General features: G+C 50.3%; 1 protein-coding gene across 1 annotated transcript in view; it reads right to left on the bottom strand.

Moving 5' to 3' along the window:
• The window catches only part of LOC144948273 (glutamate--cysteine ligase catalytic subunit-like), a 39,339-nt gene that overhangs the window by 9,215 nt on the left and 11,640 nt on the right, over positions 1-18,484 (bottom strand). The window contains exons 3-8 of the mRNA XM_078877704.1: positions 17,351-17,533; positions 16,848-16,958; positions 15,975-16,033; positions 15,697-15,833; positions 15,010-15,084; positions 14,768-14,884 (exon numbers count right to left, since the gene is read on the bottom strand). Of these exons, the coding sequence (XP_078733830.1) occupies positions 14,768-14,884; positions 15,010-15,084; positions 15,697-15,833; positions 15,975-16,033; positions 16,848-16,958; positions 17,351-17,533 (682 nt within the window). The remainder of the gene's footprint in view (positions 1-14,767; positions 14,885-15,009; positions 15,085-15,696; positions 15,834-15,974; positions 16,034-16,847; positions 16,959-17,350; positions 17,534-18,484) is intronic.

The following is an 18,484-nucleotide window of genomic DNA, read 5'->3' as shown; positions in this document are numbered from 1 at the left end:
CGGGGTGAAAAGGAGTCGCCCCTGGCATACAGGACGAGCCTCCTGGCGCTGGCCAAAACGGCTTTTCCCCGTATGGACGACGACGGCGTGGACGCGATGGTCACGGAGAAAATCCTCCTCCTGGCAGACGACCTGGACATCGCTGTCGTCGCACAGGAGGACGCCGAGATGACCTCTCTTCAGGCGGCGCGCCTCCTTCACGCCAACCTTCTGTCCCTGCGGCGGAAAGCCAGCAGGGCATCGGCCGGGCGTGCGGTGGCTGCAGCCACCCTTCAGACGGAGGAGCTCTACGCCGTCGACCACCGACGGCAACAGGCGCAAGGAGCACGGCCGGCCCGGGACGGCTCAAGCCGGTTCGACCGTCCATCGTCTCCACCGGGGGGTCCGCGGTGTTTCAACTGCGGCGTTCGGGGCCATGTCGCCTTGGGGTGCCGCTCGCCTCGACAGCGCGGGACGACGCCTCGACGGGACGCCGGGCCTCCTCCTCCCAAGCTCCAGCAACATGATCCGGCGAGTCGCGGCACCACACATGTTTGGCCAAAGCACCCACCCGTTGCACACTCTCGCACCACAACGAACGGGGGGCCGATGTTGCGTTGCGACGGCCCAACGCGGATCACTGCGGGGACTCGAATCGAGCCCAAACAGTGGTCCGTGTTGGCCCATCGCGTGGTAGCCGCGTCGTCAGGGTCGTCGGCCGTGGTCGGACATATTGACGGGGTAGAGGTACGCATCCTGGTCGATACGGGGGCATCGGCGACAATCATTTCGGAGTTAATTTACAATATTCTGCCTGTACAAAGCCGGCCCTTACTGCCGGTTAACGTCCCATTCTATGCCGCTAACGGGGGCTCTCTGGGCATCATGGGACAGATTCGCGCGCAAATTTGTATCGGGGACATCAAATTGTCGGGGCCGATTTTCGTTTCCTCCTCGCTGGCGGTTCCGTGCCTGCTGGGGACGGATTTCTTAGGCAAAATGCCAATTCGTATTTTGATCGACCAAGGATGCATTGAGCTTCCGTCAGGGCGACGCATGGCCTTCCTGCCTTCCCCTGCGGCGGCTCGGACGGCGTTCGCGACGGTACCGGCGTTCGTCGTCAGAACAGTTAGTGTGCCGCCGGGAGCTCAAATGCTAGTGCCTCTGAAACTTCGTAAGCCCTTCGCTAAGGGCGTAGGGGATCAGGGTGTTTTGCTGGGACCGTCTAGGGCCGGGGTTAGTGCACCTCATTTGATTCCGGCCCAGACCGTCGTAAGAGGGGACGAGGACCCTTTCATCGCGGTCCTCAATGTGGGGTCGCAGACAGTGGTGGTTCCTCAAGGGACGGTGCTCGCTCACGCGACGCCGGTACCCTGCGAGGAACCTGTCGCGAACCATGTTGGCACTGCTTCCCGAATGCTCCCACATTCGGACAGCGATGAAGGGTGGCTCGACGCGCTTTGTGCGGGATCGACGGACCTGACAAATTCAGAGCGCCAACAGCTTAGAACGCTACTGAGGGAATTTTCCGACGTTTTCAGTCGGGATAAATATGATTTGGGTTGCACTCACCTGCTGCGTCACCATATTGACACGGGTGACAGCGCGCCAATTCGCCAAAATCCGTTTCGGTTAAGTCCCGCCGAAAAGGACCATGTCAAATCGGCTGTTGATGACATGTTAGCCGCCGACATCATTTCTCCCTCCACCAGCCCTTGGGGAGCGCCGATCGTCCTGGTTAAAAAGCAGGACGGCTCGTTGCGGTTTTGCGTGGATTTTCGGCGCCTTAATAAAATTTCGGTTGCCGACGCATACCCGCTCCCACGGATGGACGAATCGCTGGACGCCTTGGCGGGAGCGCGATTCTTCTCCACACTAGATTTACTTTCGGGATTCTGGCAGCTTCCTCTGGACGATGATTCTAAGCCTAAAACTGCTTTCCGTACACCGCACGGCCTGTTCCAATTCAACCGGTTGCCGATGGGCTTACACTCAGCGCCGGCAACTTTCCAGCGATTGATGGAATTGGTTTTGGCTGGATTGCAATGGGAATCGTGCCTGATTTATTTGGATGACGTTATTGTCTTTGGTAAAACTTTTGATGAACATCTCCAGAGGTTGCGGGCGGTTTTCCTAAAGATGCGGGCTGCTAATTTGAAATTTAAGCCCCAGAAATGCCATTTGTTACGCGAGTCGGTGCGTTATTTGGGGCACATCGTAGGGCGCTCAGGTATTGCTACCGATCCCGCCAAAACGCAGTGTGTCAGCTCCTGGCCGACTCCCACCTCGGTGGGAGAGGTCAGGAGTTTTATTGGCTTCGCATCATATTACCGACGCTTCGTCGCTAATTTTGCAACGATTGCCAAACCCCTACACGCGTTAACATCTAAAGGGGTTCGGTTCCACTGGGGTCAGGAGGAGGAAGCTGCTTTCTGCTCCCTTCGGGACGCCCTGGTGAAGGCTCCTCCCCTGATTTACCCAGATTTTTCTAGGCCGTTTTTGCTCGACACCGACGCGAGCAACACGGGTATTGGAGGTGTGCTTTCCCAGGTGGTTGACGGCGTGGAACGGGTGGTTGCGTACGGCAGTCGGGTGTTGTCTCCAGCGGAGCAAAGATATTGTGTCACCCGTAGGGAACTGTTGGCAATTGTCTATTTCATCCAACAGTATCGCCCATATCTGTACGGTCGGCATTTCACCGTCCGCACAGATCATGCGGCACTGCAGTACGCCCTGAAGGTTCAACAGCCATCGGGACAATTGTCCCGATGGTTGGAGGTCCTCCAGGATTTCGATTTCGAAACCACCTACCGTAAGGGCGTTCGCCACACCAACGCTGACGCTCTGTCACGGATGCCAACCGCCTCCGAATGCGCATGCCTCCTGGGGTCTGGGCGTTGCAAGCCGGCAGGGGACATGATGGTTCCGGTCCTGGCGGCCGCCGCCAATGACGAAACATTGGTCACCAATGATATCGCGGAACAGGGGAAAGATTCCCTGCTTGGGTTGCCCGTTAATGAATGGGGGCGCCTCCAAATGGAGGATACCTCCCTCCTCGCGTTGCGTCGTCGCGCCGGAGAAAGGGGGCGGGGGACGGGTGAGGCCGACGCTTGGGGCATGCACGCAGGGGTGCTCATGCATTGGGACAGCAAATCCCACCGTCACCGGCTGGTGGTCCCTTCGGGATTACGGGGTAAGGTGGTGTGGGCTGCGCATGAGCGCCTCCTCCACCTGGGGACCCAGAAAACTCTCTCCTTGCTCCAGCTGAATTTTTTTTGGCCAGGCATGACAAGGGATGTCACTGATCTGTTGGCAGCATGCCCTCGGTGTGCGCAGCGCAAACCACCGGCACGGGAGTCGAACCCGCCCTTGCAGTCCATCCAGGTCTCCCGAGTAAATGAACTGGTCGCACTGGACATTCTGGGGCCATTCCCCGCCACCCCCAGGGGTAACAGATATTTGCTTACTGGGGTCGAATATTTTACGCGCTGGCCTATGGCCTGGCCCCTGCCAAATCAGTCGGCAGCAGCCATCGTCGACGCCTTTGTCCAGGGTTATGTCATGGACAAAGGTGCTCCGGAGCGGTTGCTGACCGACCAGGGTAGAAATTTTTCCGGGAAACTCCTAAAACAAGTCTGTGATCTCCTAGGAACGAAAAAAATTCGAACCTCTCCTTATCACCCGCAAACGGACGGGATGGTCGAGCGTCTGCATCGCACCATCTCGTCTATGTTGTCGCAGCAAGTCTCGGACTCACAGACTGATTGGGACTTACAAATTCAAGGGGTTCTAGCGGCATACAGATTGGCTCCCCATGCTGCGACGGGATTTTCACCATTCTTTCTTATGTATGGCCGCGAACCCGACCCACCTGTTCCGGCACAGCTGCAGATCCCCGCGCCGCTGGGTAAAATTAAATTGGATGAACACGTTAAATTTAACCTTGACAAACTGACTGAGGCGCGGGATGCTGCGAGGCTAAATTCTGACAGGCGTCAAAAGGCGAACGAGCGCCTCAGGCTGGCTCGCGCGCACGTGCTGCAGTGGAAGCCGGGGGACAGGGCATGGCTGCACTGTCCCCAGGTACCGCTCGCGACCTCCTCTAAACTCGTGCGCCCGTGGCGGGGCCCCGTCGAGGTTGTCGAGGTTTTGAGGCCTCAGTGCGTTCGAATCAAATGGGGCAGGCGCCGGTGGTTTGTACACCCCTCTAGGCTAAAACCGTTTGTTGCGGTGCGAGGGCCCACTCCACACGCGCGGGGCCAAGCATGTGGGGGGTCGACCGACTCGGAGGGTCCGTCGCTGCTCTCGCCTGATGTGTTGCCGGCTGTCCCACCCACAGGTGCACCGGGAATGACGGGCTCACGCCCTAGAACCCACACGGGTGATGCCGACAGTCGCGCGACTTCAATCGCGACCTCACCTCGAATGGGACAGCCGCCACCGGATGGTCCGCCGTCCGGGGTTGCCCCGTGTGACGGGCCTGCGGCAAGGACGCGCGCTAAAATGCGCAGACTCTTATAATATACAGAAGGAAGAAAAAGAAAAATTTGTTTTTTATTTATTTTCCTTCACGTGTCATGGTTACTGTATGCTGCGTCGGTGGTGTGCTCCTTGCACACTGTGTGTGTCGTGTTGTGTGGGCGCGGTGTGTGTGTGTGGGTGCGTTGTGTGTCGTGGGTGTGCTGTGTGTGCTGGGGGAGTTCCTGGCTAGTTGTATATACGCGCTTTTACGGATTTCGTATTTATACGGGGGGGGGGTGCGTCGGACATTCCCTTCGGGGGTGTGCTTGTTCTTCTTGTTGTTCTTGTTGTTGTTGTTCAATTTGCATTTTGTTGAAAAAAAAATGAGGCACACACGGGGTTGAGGGGTAAATGTTCCTTTATTGGAATTGTTGCAGCCGGGACGGCTGCGAGCTGTAATGGGGGGAGTGATGTAGGGTTGTTACGGGAGGGCTGTAGGTGCATGGGATCCAACGGGGAATAAACACAGTGGGCGGAGCTCCGGGAGTACACGGGGGGGGGGTGCCCGCAGCGACGTCCGCATCAGGCAGCCTGGGGGGTTGTGATCCTGACGGGGGGTATAAAGGGGGAGGACAGAGAGAGCTCGTGGCTCAGTCTGGGAACGAAGGAGGAAGAAGGAAGATCTTCTAGTTAGAAGCCCTGGACTCCCCTCGACGCCGCCCTTGTAAGGGCTGCGGAGGATCGAGCCAGAGGCGTGGTTCCGTGAACCAGGGTCAGTACCCTGGGACTCCGGAGACCGTAGCCCGACTCACCAGTGTCGGGCCAGTTAGCCTCCCCTAGCCCGTTAGTGGAGGACTTGGGAGTAGGTCAGGACTAGCTAGGGTGTATCCCCAGTTATCCGGGTGAGGGGGCCGCTACCCCCTCTAGTGCTGTCCTGTACCGACAAGTTTGAATAAACATACGTGTGCCTCAACCTGGGTGTCCAGCGTACTTACCGGTACTTCAATACTATAGGGTCGGTAGATGCTACGATTATAGCCCTTAGATACTCTTACTGTAAAGCGGGCGGGGGGGGGGGGGTAGCAGACCAGCCCCAGCCTGCAAAAGTGTGACCTCGGCCGGCTGGACAATCTAGGCGAGGCCGGGGGGCTCTGCACGGGACTATGCCTCACCACTACACTCTATGAAATTAGTACTATTGTAGGGGTGTCAGGGGAAGGATTCCCACCAATAGGAGGGTAGTGGGAGGAGTGATCGAGTAGATATAAGGGGAGAACGGGCGGGAAGAGGGGGCCTTTGGCGGGAACGAGATTGGGACAGCTGGGGACAGGTGTGGATGGGAGAAAAGGATTAAAAGACGAAACCCCTGCAATCTGGTGTCGGCTCTCCTTTACACTATTGTCGTGACATTGCAGATGTCACTGTGTAATGCCTGCCCCATAGAGGCACGGCGTGCGATGTATTAACATCGCTGGCACCACGTGTATGTGGATGCAGTACCGGCCCTAAAGGGGCTCGGTGAGCACAGACTGGGAGTGCTGGATGGCACCACGCTCTGCGTGCAGTGCCGACCCCTATAGGATAGGGTGTGAGAGTGCCGGTCATGGGAATGGGGTTACACAGAGCCATGGCACTCTGGTTGACCCCGAAAGACACGTAACCGGTAAAGTCTACAAAGGGCCCCCAAGTGGAGGCTAGGGGTGGTCACGTCTCAGGGCCGAGATCCTGCTCGAGGGTTTTCTAAGGTGGTTGTGGCTGAGGGCGGAGCCAGCCACACCACAGAGGATACAAGCCGGGTTCCCTAGATGGACCGGCTGCTGTGGTTATCCTAAAGAATCCACGTTCTACATTCTACGCCCAAGAAGAGTCACCAACACGTGGACCTGAACCCAAGCTAGGGTCCTGTACATTGGAGCTACTCCCAGTGTAATTAGTGTAGTTTGCCTGGTGGTCCACCACCATAGGTTGTTACCTGGTAAAGGTGCAGTTACCCCTTTGTGTTGGTATAAATAAATGTGTTGCCTCCAAAGAGTATGTCTGTGACTCAGTTTAACTCCCTACAGCTGGTGTCGGAAGTGGCCAAACATTCTGGAGTAAAGCTAGACGTTTTAGGTCATGACTACGCGATGCAGAATGTCAGTACCTAGTCAGGGGCCCTTACCAGGTACTGACAGCTGGGCCAGCTGTGCCTGGGACTCGCGTAAGGCAGGGTCATCACGCCCTGAGGTAGTTTATCACAAACTACCCACTACCTCTGAAGATGGTAGATTTCAAACAACGCTCAGACCTGGTACTAACTATGAAATGAAGGTTGACAACCAGTAAGTCGTTCCCGACTGCCCTCTTCAGTGCAATATATTTGAAGCCCACATTAATGTGGAATTCTGCAATTCTGTGAAAGCTATCAAATATGTTTGCAAATGCATCAACAAAGGGTCTGCTATGGCTGTGATTGCCTTACAAAAAGAGGGGAAAAAGTGTGGATGAAGTTCACCTTTTTGTCAAAGGCAGATACATCAGCAGCAATGAGGCCGTTTGGAGAATTCTTGGCTTCATACTGTTAGGTTTTTTCCGGTAAAGTCACGTAGGTAAAAAATAAAAATAAAAGTTAATAAAAGTAATAATGAAAATAAAATAATAAATCACGACGTTTCGGAGGCAACACAAGTCTCCGTCATCAGGTGGGACCGTCACAGCTAAAATTACTGTATCACTTACCTTTAGTTCCCTCCTACTATATAAGGAAGTGACGTGCTGGTGATGGTTAATCTGATTCCTTAGGAAGAGTCTACACAGTTCATCCCAATAATAAGGAGTGCTAATTTTTGCGAATGCTTCTCCATGTTGTCAAAGGGCCAAAATCTTTCCAAGACCTAAACACAGTGGAAGGAGTTGTCTGTCAAACATACATGGAAGCTTGCAATCTTCGTGGGATTCTCGAGGATGATCAGCATCTTGATTAAGCTATGACAGAAGCTTCTCAACTGAGATTGCTGTTATGCATAATTCTTCAAGTTTGCAGCCTATCTAACCCCATGGGACTCTGTAAAAAATACGAAGAAGGCATGAGTGAGGACATCCTCCACAGAGATCAACGAGAAAATTCCAGATTTGAAGCTTTCGTGACTGCAATGATTCATATTCTCAGGTTTTTTCGGTAAAGTCACGTAGGTAAAAAACATTAAAATTAATGAAAGTAAAATAAAACAAAACAAAATAAAATTCACGACGTTTCGGAGGCAACACAAGTCTCCGTCATCAGGTGGGACCGTCACAGCCGAATTAGCTGCATCAAGTGAAGCAATGATTCAAGATGTAATCCCTTATAAGCAAGTTGAAGGGAGGTGGAGAGGGGGGGGGGAGAGCTTATCAGGCTGTGGTAGCCAATGAATGGAAACGTATCGGGAGGGAGGAGGAGCGGTGATCAAAGACTGCACGCAGTGCTCAACACAATGAATGGAGACGTGTCGGGACGGAGGGCGAGCGGCGATCAAAGACTGCACGCAGTGCTCAACACAATGAATGGAGACGCGCCGGGACGGAGGGCGAGCGGTGATCAAAGACATCACGTAGTGCTCAACACAATGAATGGAAACGTGGCGAGCGGTGATCAAAGAACAATGAAGAGATTACTGTTAAACACTGTGGATGTTAACACTCGGTGAAGTAAATTAAAATAGTGCCTGTCAGATAAGATGGTCCAAAAAGTGTAATTAAGTCTTTTTTGCGTGGTTAATAACATCTTTCCAGTGATTACTGAGTTTGTACCCATCATCACGGTTGAAATTATGTCTGTGTTTGTATATTTGTATGGCTTCGTGTACAAACCTTTGATGGTAGCCCGGAGGTTTGCAGAGAACCTTGGTCTCGGAAAAGACAATTTCATGAGAGCCCGCCGAGTTGTAGCAATGATCGGCAACGGCCGAAGAATCAGTTCTGCCGTGTTTCAGATCTGACTTGTGCTCGCGGACACGATCAGCAACATGACGTTTTGTTTCTCCAATGTAGCAATCACCACAAATGCAACTCAATTTGTAGACTCCAGGATACTGTAAGTCAGGAACGACATCCTTCACAGATGGAATCAGATCACGGATTTTATGCACTGTACTGAATCGGACTTGGATCTTATGTTTGTTTAGAATTTTGGAGATCTTTTTGGTCACGCCTGCTATGTATGGTAACGTGATAGTTTTGGTCAGAGTTTCATGTGGTTGTTTCTGTGTGGTGGGAGAGACAGCTTGGCGGATAGTGCGGTCAGAGTATCCGTTCATCCTGAGGGCCCGATGTACATGTCTTAATTCATCAGTCAGGTGGTGTTGGTCAGAAATGCCATGGGCTCTGTGGTATAGCGTTTTGATGAGAGAATTCTTTTGAGATGGGTGGTGGTGGGAATCCGGTTTCAAGTAGGAATTTGTGTGGGTGGCTTTCCTGTAGACAGAATGTCCCAAGGATCCGTCAAGCCTCCTCTTAAACAGAATATCCAAGAATGGTAGTTTACCGTTTTTCTCCACTTCCATGGTGAATCTGATAGATGGGTGTCTAGAATTGATGTGGTCCAAGAAGTGGTTCAATGCTGGGAGGCCATGTGGCCAGATGACGAAAGTGTCATCCACATATCTCTTCCACAGGGAAGGACGCAGGGTGGATGTCTGGATGGCGTCTGATTCATGTTCATGGAAAAGTTTGAATCAGACGCCATCCAGACATCCACCCTGCGTCCTTCCCTGTGGAAGAGATATGTGGATGACACTTTCGTCATCTGGCCACATGGCCTCCCAGCATTGAACCACTTCTTGGACCACATCAATTCTAGACACCCATCTATCAGATTCACCATGGAAGTGGAGAAAGACGGTAAACTACCATTCTTGGATATTCTGTTTAAGAGGAGGCTTGACGGATCCTTGGGACATTCTGTCTACAGGAAAGCCACCCACACAAATTCCTACTTGAAACCGGATTCCCACCACCACCCATCTCAAAAGAATTCTCTCATCAAAACGCTATACCACAGAGCCCATGGCATTTCTGACCAACACCACCTGACTGATGAATTAAGACATGTACATCGGGCCCTCAGGATGAACGGATACTCTGACCGCACTATCCGCCAAGCTGTCTCTCCCACCACACAGAAACAACCACGTGAAACTCTGACCAAAACTATCACGTTACCATACATAGCAGGCGTGACCAAAAAGATCTCCAAAATTCTAAACAAACATAAGATCCAAGTCCGATTCAGTACAGTGCATAAAATCCGTGATCTGATTCCATCTGTGAAGGATGTCGTTCCTGACTTACAGTATCCTGGAGTCTACAAATTGAGTTGCATTTGTGGTGATTGCTACATTGGAGAAACAAAACGTCATGTTGCTGATCGTGTCCGCGAGCACAAGTCAGATCTGAAACACGGCAGAACTGATTCTTCGGCCGTTGCCGATCATTGCTACAACTCGGCGGGCTCTCATGAAATTGTCTTTTCCGAGACCAAGGTTCTCTGCAAACCTCCGGGCTACCATCAAAGGTTTGTACACGAAGCCATACAAATATACAAACACAGACATAATTTCAACCGTGATGATGGGTACAAACTCAGTAATCACTGGAAAGATGTTATTAACCACGCAAAAAAGACTTAATTACACTTTTTGGACCATCTTATCTGACAGGCACTATTTTAATTTACTTCACCGAGTGTTAACATCCACAGTGTTTAACAGTAATCTCTTCATTGTTCTTTGATCACCGCTCGCCACGTTTCCATTCATTGTGTTGAGCACTACGTGATGTCTTTGATCACCGCTCGCCCTCCGTCCCGGCGCGTCTCCATTCATTGTGTTGAGCACTGCGTGCAGTCTTTGATCGCCGCTCGCCCTCCGTCCCGACACGTCTCCATTCATTGTGTTGAGCACTGCGTGCAGTCTTTGATCACCGCTCCTCCTCCCTCCCGATACGTTTCCATTCATTGGCTACCACAGCCTGATAAGCTCTCCCCCCCCCCTCTCCACCTCCCTTCAACTTGCTTATAAGGGATTACATCTTGAATCATTGCTTCACTTGATGCAGCTAATTCGGCTGTGACGGTCCCACCTGATGACGGAGACTTGTGTTGCCTCCGAAACGTCGTGAATTTTATTTTGTTTTGTTTTATTTTACTTTCATTAATTTTAATGTTTTTACCTACGTGACTTTACCGAAAAAACCTGAGAATATGAGAAAATTCCAACCTCGAGATTCCTACTTGAAACCTGCTTCCCACCACCACCCATCTCAAAAGAATTCTCTCATCAAAACGCTATACCACAGAGCTCATGGCATTTCTGACCAACACCACCTGGCCAGTGAATTAAGACATGTACATTGGGCCCTCAGGATGAACGGATACTCTGACTGCACCATCCGCCAAGCTGTTTCTCCCACCATACAGAAACAGCCACATGAAACTATCACTTTGCCATACATAGCAGGCGTGACCAAAAAGATCTCCAAAATCCTAAACAAACATAAGATCCAAGTCCGATTCAGTACAGTGCATAAAATCCGTGATCTGATTCCATCTGTGAAGGATGTCGTTCCTGACTTACAGTACCCTGGAGTCTACAAACTGAGTTGCAGTTGTGGTGATTGCTACATTGGAGAAACGAAACGTCATTTCTCTGATCGTGTCCGCGAGCACAAGTCAGATCTGAAACACGGTAGAACTGATTCTTCGACCTTTGCCGATCATTGCTACAACTCTGTGGGCTCTCATGAAATTGTCTTTTTCCGAGACCAAGGTGCTCTGCAAACCTCCTGGCTACCATCAAAGGTTTGTACACGAAGCCATACAAATATACAAACACAGACATAATTTCAACCGTGATGATGGGTACAAACTGAGTAATCATTGGAAAAATGTGATTAACCATGCAAAAAATATTTAACTACACATATTTGGACCATCTTATTTGACAGACAACTATTCTTGAGTTACTGTACAGTTTACTGATAGACAGCCAGTTTTGTTTTATCATGTTTAGCTTCTTATTTCACACGCTGGTTTCCTGCTATAAGTTTTACCCACCAAGCAACATAGCAGGAGGCTGTTTCTTCCTGACCTGCTTTTTTGCTTTTACCATCTACATGGCAGAGGCTCGGCCCCATTAGCAGCAGTTGCACTTTAACAACTCTGGCACCCGCCCCCTCTAAGCCAGTCAACATAACAAAGGCTCAGTCCTTTGTTATGTAGACTAGCCGTAGTTTCAAGCCGCACCAACCTTACCATAATAATAAAAGGGGGCCTGTCCTGGCTCATCCCCCCCTCAACCAGCATATATACGGGTAGTATATCTTGGAATTTCTCATTTACTTGATACAGCAAGCGTGCTGTGACAGTTCCACCTGAAGACGGAAGCTTGTGTTGCCTCTGAAACGTCGTGATTTTTATTTTATTTTTATTTTATTTTACTTTTATTAATTTTTTTTTTTACCTACGTGACTTTACCCAAAAAACCTAAGAATATGAATCCTTGCAGTCACGAAAGCTTCAAATCTAGAATCGAATTTAACTTTTCTGATGTTATTTTTAACCAGGCCCTCATCCTCCTTGAAGACAAACTTCACTCCATTAGTGGAAAAGACCTCAAGTCTATCGGACTACCAACATCCTCCAGGGACAACCTGCTTGTCTTTGCCCAAGAGATTCTACGTGAACTATCCTATGATGTTAATAGGGTTTTTCCCCTTTTTTTTCTGGCAACAAAACTGACACCTTTTGCAAGGAATCATGCTTACATTAACCACAATACTTGCAGTCAAATGCAAACAAAAAACAATACTCTGCTAATTTATGCATTGTCTTTGAAACTGATTGGTCCACACCAGAGACATTGTTTACAAAAAAGCTCTTTGATAGGGGTGTGGGGGTCAGCAAAATGTGTCAATTTGATTATTTTTGAGAGGCCTTATTTTTAGGTTTTTTCGGTAAAGTCACGTAGGTAAAAAAAATTCAAATTAATAAAAGTAAAATAAAAATAAAATAAAAATCACGTGTGCTTCTTTACCTCACGCCTGCTGTTGGGCAGTTCGGCTATCGGCGAGTGCTCGCTGAGCCGCGCCCACATCTCGCCGCCCTGTGCGGCATGCACATCGCTTCCTATCCGGGTCTCCCGCCTGCACCCGCGCCTGCCGGGCACCATTTCGGCGGCCTGGCTGCCGGCGGCTGTTCATGATGGCGCTCATGCAGCGCAGCTTCTTCGCCATCCCACATCTCATCGCCCCATCCCCAAGTCTCCCGTCTGCCTCCTTGCCTGCCAAGTGTCCTATTGGCGATCTGGCTGCCAGCGATTGTTTGCGGCACCGCTTGGTCATTACTTGCCCTACCTCCCGTCTCCCCAATTTCCCTCATTTACCTATTCCCAATTACATACCGTCTTTGTTTTGTGAAGTGCATACTTGCGTATGCCACTTTTGCGGAGCTAAATGTCAATGTTGAGGTCTGCTTACAACAAAAAGGCTTCAAGAGAGAGCTCATGCTATCCTGTTATTCCTCCATTGAAGAGACGGAGACCACACTGGTTTATTATGTGGTCCATCATTTGCGTTCACAGTTGCATTGCTTATTTAGTATGAGTTTATTTTGCATTCCCCTAATCACGTAAAATTTATACGCAAATACTTTTTACATACATAAAACTTTTTAGTATTTGTGTATGTATATGTTATGTTTGTAAGAGAAGTTTATATATATATACAAGTACCCGGCATTGCCCTGGTGAAAAATATATTTTTTAATAACCTTACATATATACACAGATGGGCTGCTACCCCTGCCCCCCCCAGCCACGATCTCCTCGGCTGCTGTGCAGTAATATGTACGGCCTATAGTGTGGTGGGGTGTCGAGGCCTAGTATCGTGCAGAGCCTCCGGCCTCGCCTAAATTGCCCACCCGGCTGAGGTTGGGTACTGGGGCCATTACCCCCCCCCCCCCCCCGCGCTACAATAATACTGTCTAATCGCTATAATTGTATTTTCTACCGACCCTATAATAGTAATTGCACACATTGGGGGGGGAGTGAAGAGGACGTGAAACTTTGATGAATTTACCTCAGTCGCGTGTTAATGCGTGCGCATATTTTTAACGGGAATTAAAAATGGCGTCCACCCAGCAGCGAATGCGTCGCTACCCGTTGCCAGGGGCAACCGCCGTGGAAAACCAAACGGACCAATCGTGTCTCGCAAATCCCTCACATTTCGTCCAATGAAACTGTGTATGGTCCGGCGACACACAGACAGACAGACACACACACAGACAGACAAACAGACAGACAGATTTGAGATTTTATATATATAGATATATTTTCCCCTGGGCAACGCCGGGTTCTTACCACTAGTGTCTTATATTGCTATTGTTCACAATTGCACCCAGAAATAAAATAAATATCCTGTATATCTCTCACCACTACGGCTTGGCTCCTACTTCTACTCATTACGAGTCACCTACTCCAGTCACCTGTCAACAACCGGAAGATATTCAGTGACAGAACTTAAATCCTGATTGCAATACACGGCTTCATAGATGTCGTGCAGCCTGAAAAATCATTGCAACGGTCAAGAGGTTACCACGACCAAACACCGTTGGTGCGACCGCACCTCGCCATCGCTGCCTAAAATATTTTATAGTCGACTGCCAATCCCCAAGGTTTGCTCAGTCAATGAGCGATTATGAAAATAAATAAAACATTCTTGGAAGTGAGCCAGCACCACTGAGGTTCTGGGTTTGAAGCCAGGTCTCAGCTGCCTGTGACTAAATCTGTGCTTTCTAGTGCAGTGAGGTAATGGTTTTAGCCAGGTCACCAATGACTTGCACAAAAAACCCCCACAACATTACATTTGGTTCTGCAGGAATTTGAAGCCAGATGGTCCCCCCTCATACAACACCTGTAATGCGTTCACAGGATGTATCCCTCTCTCCCCTCGTCATCCCTTCCCCCTTAATTCAACCCTTGGCTTATGCTGACGGTGTGTGTACACGTGCGTCACAAGGTGATGTGTCGGGTCTGCACATTGCCTGAATGAAAAGTACTATAAAGAAAATGTTGAACTGGTTCTGCACTTAATTTGGCTATGAAATAAAATGAAAATATCGGTGTGACTGCCGTGCGACGCACAAGTGAAAGAGCGCTGGATCAGATGGCACTTTGAACGAGGGATCTCAGCGGTAGTTCTGTGATATCCGCTTTCATGGGGGGTGTCGGAATCTCCATCGTGAACACAGACAGAGCGATCAGAATGGGGGGGGAATCGCATTTGGCGGGGTAAAAAAAAGATGATTAAACGTCACCTCGAGCCCTCTTTCCTGTCGCGTGCGGTCGTCGTTTGCCGCGGAGGCGATGCTCCAACGGCAGTCAACGTCCGACACGAGCCCCCGGTAGAAGGGGGCGGCGGCGCCAAGGGCCATCTGCAGGAGGGGCGAGTGCACACAGTCAAATGGTACTCGCCAATGATGGAGGGAGCCAGCTGTAGTCACTGGCACTCACAATGATGGGACAGAGCAGCCAGCTGTACTCACTGAAACTCACTCACCATGATGGGACACAGAGGAGCCAGCTGGTCGTAGATATGTCGTGCTTCTTCTATGTTTCTGGCCTGCAGTGTAACCTGTGACGCAAAAGAGAAAGCTTCCAAAGCCGTATTGATAATTTTCTCTCTCGCCTGTCTCTCTGTGTGCGCGAGAGTAAACGAAATCTGTGCATGCAACAAATGTTTCTCAATCGTTTTCGTGTCGTAAGCCAGTTTGTGGGATTTCACAAAACCCGCGGTGGACATGAGTGGGCCCCGTGGGGGTAGGCTTGTCTAACTGGGGCGCCACAGTGGCTAGGAGATGTTAACTACTTTTCCTGGTGTACAGGAAATCGTGGGTCCGATCCTGACCTTGATGCCTGTATATTTGGAGTTTGCATGTTCTCCCTGTGGATGCGTGGATTTTTTCTCTGGGTCCTCCGGTTTTTCCCCTCCACATTTAGAATCATCATCGCACATTCAGAGTATTTGGCTGCTGCTGTAAATTTCCACACGACAATGATAATAAGCCCACTTCGTCGAGCTATCATTTGTGATAGCCTGATCGCTTCTGAAAAAAAGCTACGTAGCTTAGTGCGCCTTCTTATCATGATTTTTTTCTCATACTAAGAAAACAATTGTTTAGTTTCAACTTTGTACACCGATGTGAAATGCCTGACAATAGTTGAATCGTTTTTTTCTTAACTCTACCTGCAGGCAGCAGTTTCCCAAGCCGAATCCCGTCGCGTCCATGTAAATGTGGTCAGCCTTAACCGCGATGGCCGCCTCCTCGTCACCGTGCGGGATTTGGTCGATGAATGGGGACGGAGTGTTTCTGTCCCTGAAGACTAGGGGGGGGGTAGGTAGATAAGGGGGGGGGGGGGGGGGGGAAGCGAGGTTTGAAGCGCAGCACATACTCCTGTTGTTGTACGTTGCAGGTGAAAGGGAAAAGAAGGGGGAGGGGGGCAGCTGGTTTGAATGATACCCACTCCGTACGTTCACCACGACCTTCTCTCCTCGCCTCTCACGGATGTTCCTCGTAAGCGCGCTGCGTGCAAAAGACGACAAATCAAAATCCGACAAAGTCCCTGTTAATTTCAAATGAATGCAACGGCCCTCCGTAATGGTTCCCCGCAGCATCAGCATTCCCTGCCCCCTGACGTTAATCCCAGGGAACCACGGTGGCGAGATGTTAACTACCTTGCCTGGTATACAAGAAGTCGTGAGTTCGATCCCGACGCTGCCGCCGGTATATCTGGAATTGCATGTTGTCCCCGTGATTGCGTGGATTTTTCTCCGGGTCCTCCGGTTTTTCCCTCCACATTTAGAAACATGTGTTTAGAGTATTTGACTGCTATACATTTCCACACAATGAGCCACTTTGTCGCTTCTGGAAAAGAGCTACATAGCTCTGTGAGCCTTACCTGGTAAAATAAAATAAATATCCTAATTTGAAGCTTTCGTGACCGCAGTAATTCATACTCTTTAGTTTATTCGGTAAAATAGATCACGATGTTTCGATCGCCAAACAAGCAACCGTCTTCAGTTGTGTGGCGATCGAAACGTCGTGATCTATTATTTTTTCGAGACTTCACCGAAATAACTAAAGAGTAAACAATAAAAATGTATTTAGTTTACTCCCAAGTACTCGTTTGAGGCTGAGTCGACCTAGGGGAGGCCCAGGACCGGTTCAGATAATCTTCACTCTTGTTGACGATGAGTGTGATTCTAACTCGGGCCACCGGGTTCAGTAGCGCAGCGCGCTGACCGCTACTACACTATCCCTCCCCACACTGTCCAGATCTCACGCACTCACTCATGTCCTCACTCCACACACTCAATCACTCGCCACACACTCTCACCTGAAGCGCGGGTGGCAGGTGATAGCCTCGTCCGGCAAGAACAGGGACGCGGATTGTCCGTCTCGGTGCTGGGGCACACACTCGGGCTCAGAAAAACCTGGGCAGCCGAGTCTGCATCAACAGGAGCCATGCACAGGCAAGCCAGCGGGTGAGCGAGGTCGCCCGCGCGTGAATGCGAGCGAACCAGCTATACACGCATGCAGGCTGCTTCTCCCTGTTTGAACCGACATCTTCACAGCGACCGGGTCGTACAGCAGCGTGGTCGTGAGAAAGAAAGAGGGCCGGAGTTGATGGCGTGAACGTATTAAAGGAAGGACAGTGCCTCCTGGACTACCTCGTCTCCGGCTGAGTGTGTGCGCCGCACGCCACCCGCACACACACAAGCCTCAACAAGGGAGAAGAGACCTACGACACTACACATACATACAAAGGGGCTCAGCTTGCACGCAGGTGCCTACTTCTTCCACTAAGAGGATAGCGACGCCGACGACGCTCCCACTCACCTGGGGAAGGTGGTGAGAGAGCATATCGTCTCGTTCGAGCGCAGCCGAGCCAGCATGTCCCTCCGCCGCAGCCTCATGCTCGGCTCCACGCTGGCCAGCTCGGCCATGGAGCTTCCGTACGGCTGCGCTGGGATCCCCTCCAGCATGTAGCTGCCATACTCCAGGTGCCACCGCGATGGGTACCTGCCGCATGGGAGAGATATTACCATTATTATTATTGCGTTGCTTCATCCTGCTTGTTTGTACACGCAAGGGAGTCTCACCGAGCCAAAATGACTCTTTTTAAGTGGAGTCCTGCCTTATTGTCATAGTAGGGTGGAGATGATTGATATGTATATTCCAATGCATGTAATTTTGCGGGTATTTTTTTCTTCAAAATAGGCAAAATTCAAACTGTTAAACTATTTTTGTTTTATTTTACCTAACCACAAATGATAGCTCAACGAAGTGGCTTATCACGTGGACATATAGAGCAGCCAAATACACTATAACCATGTTAGTAAATGTGGAGGGAAAAACAGGAGCAGCTGGAGAAAAACCCACGCCACCACGGGGATAACATGCTAACTCCAAATATACAACAGGAGTCAAGTTAGGGATCTAACCCACGACCTCCTGCATACCAAGCGAGGTAGTTAACATCTCGCAACCGTAGCGCCCCCTTGGATGCTGGTGCACAACGGGCCTACACCTGCAAATGACGTCACGAGACCTTTAGCGTCCACTTTGAAGGAGACGGCAGGCGAGAACCACATAACCCACTCATTAACCTTGCGTTCCCGTGATGGTTGCATTCGCTCGACCGCATTCGCTTACAACTTAGCGCGCATCTCCTCTCGTCCTTGTCTTTGGTGCACTGTGCCTATTGGTTTGGTTAATATTGTCACGTTTTAGTGTTGTGACGTCGCCCGTTCCTCCATACCGCGGATCACTTGTGCTCGCTCCATGGTGATGCACAACGGAACTTCGTTGAAAAACTAGCTGGGTATGGCTAAACAGGATACTCCGTGTAGGAAATAACCGTTGAACAGAGTTTTTTGGGTTAGATCGCGTAAATATAAATGCGTCGTAAAACCTGCCACCACCCAACAAACCCAACTATTAAGGGTTGTCACGTAAACAAAACTTGCCAAT

This window comes from Lampetra fluviatilis, chromosome 48 (assembly GCF_964198595.1).
Source record: "Lampetra fluviatilis chromosome 48, kcLamFluv1.1, whole genome shotgun sequence".
NCBI lineage: Eukaryota > Metazoa > Chordata > Hyperoartia > Petromyzontiformes > Petromyzontidae > Lampetra > Lampetra fluviatilis.
This window is presented reverse-complemented; position numbering and strand designations above follow the sequence as displayed.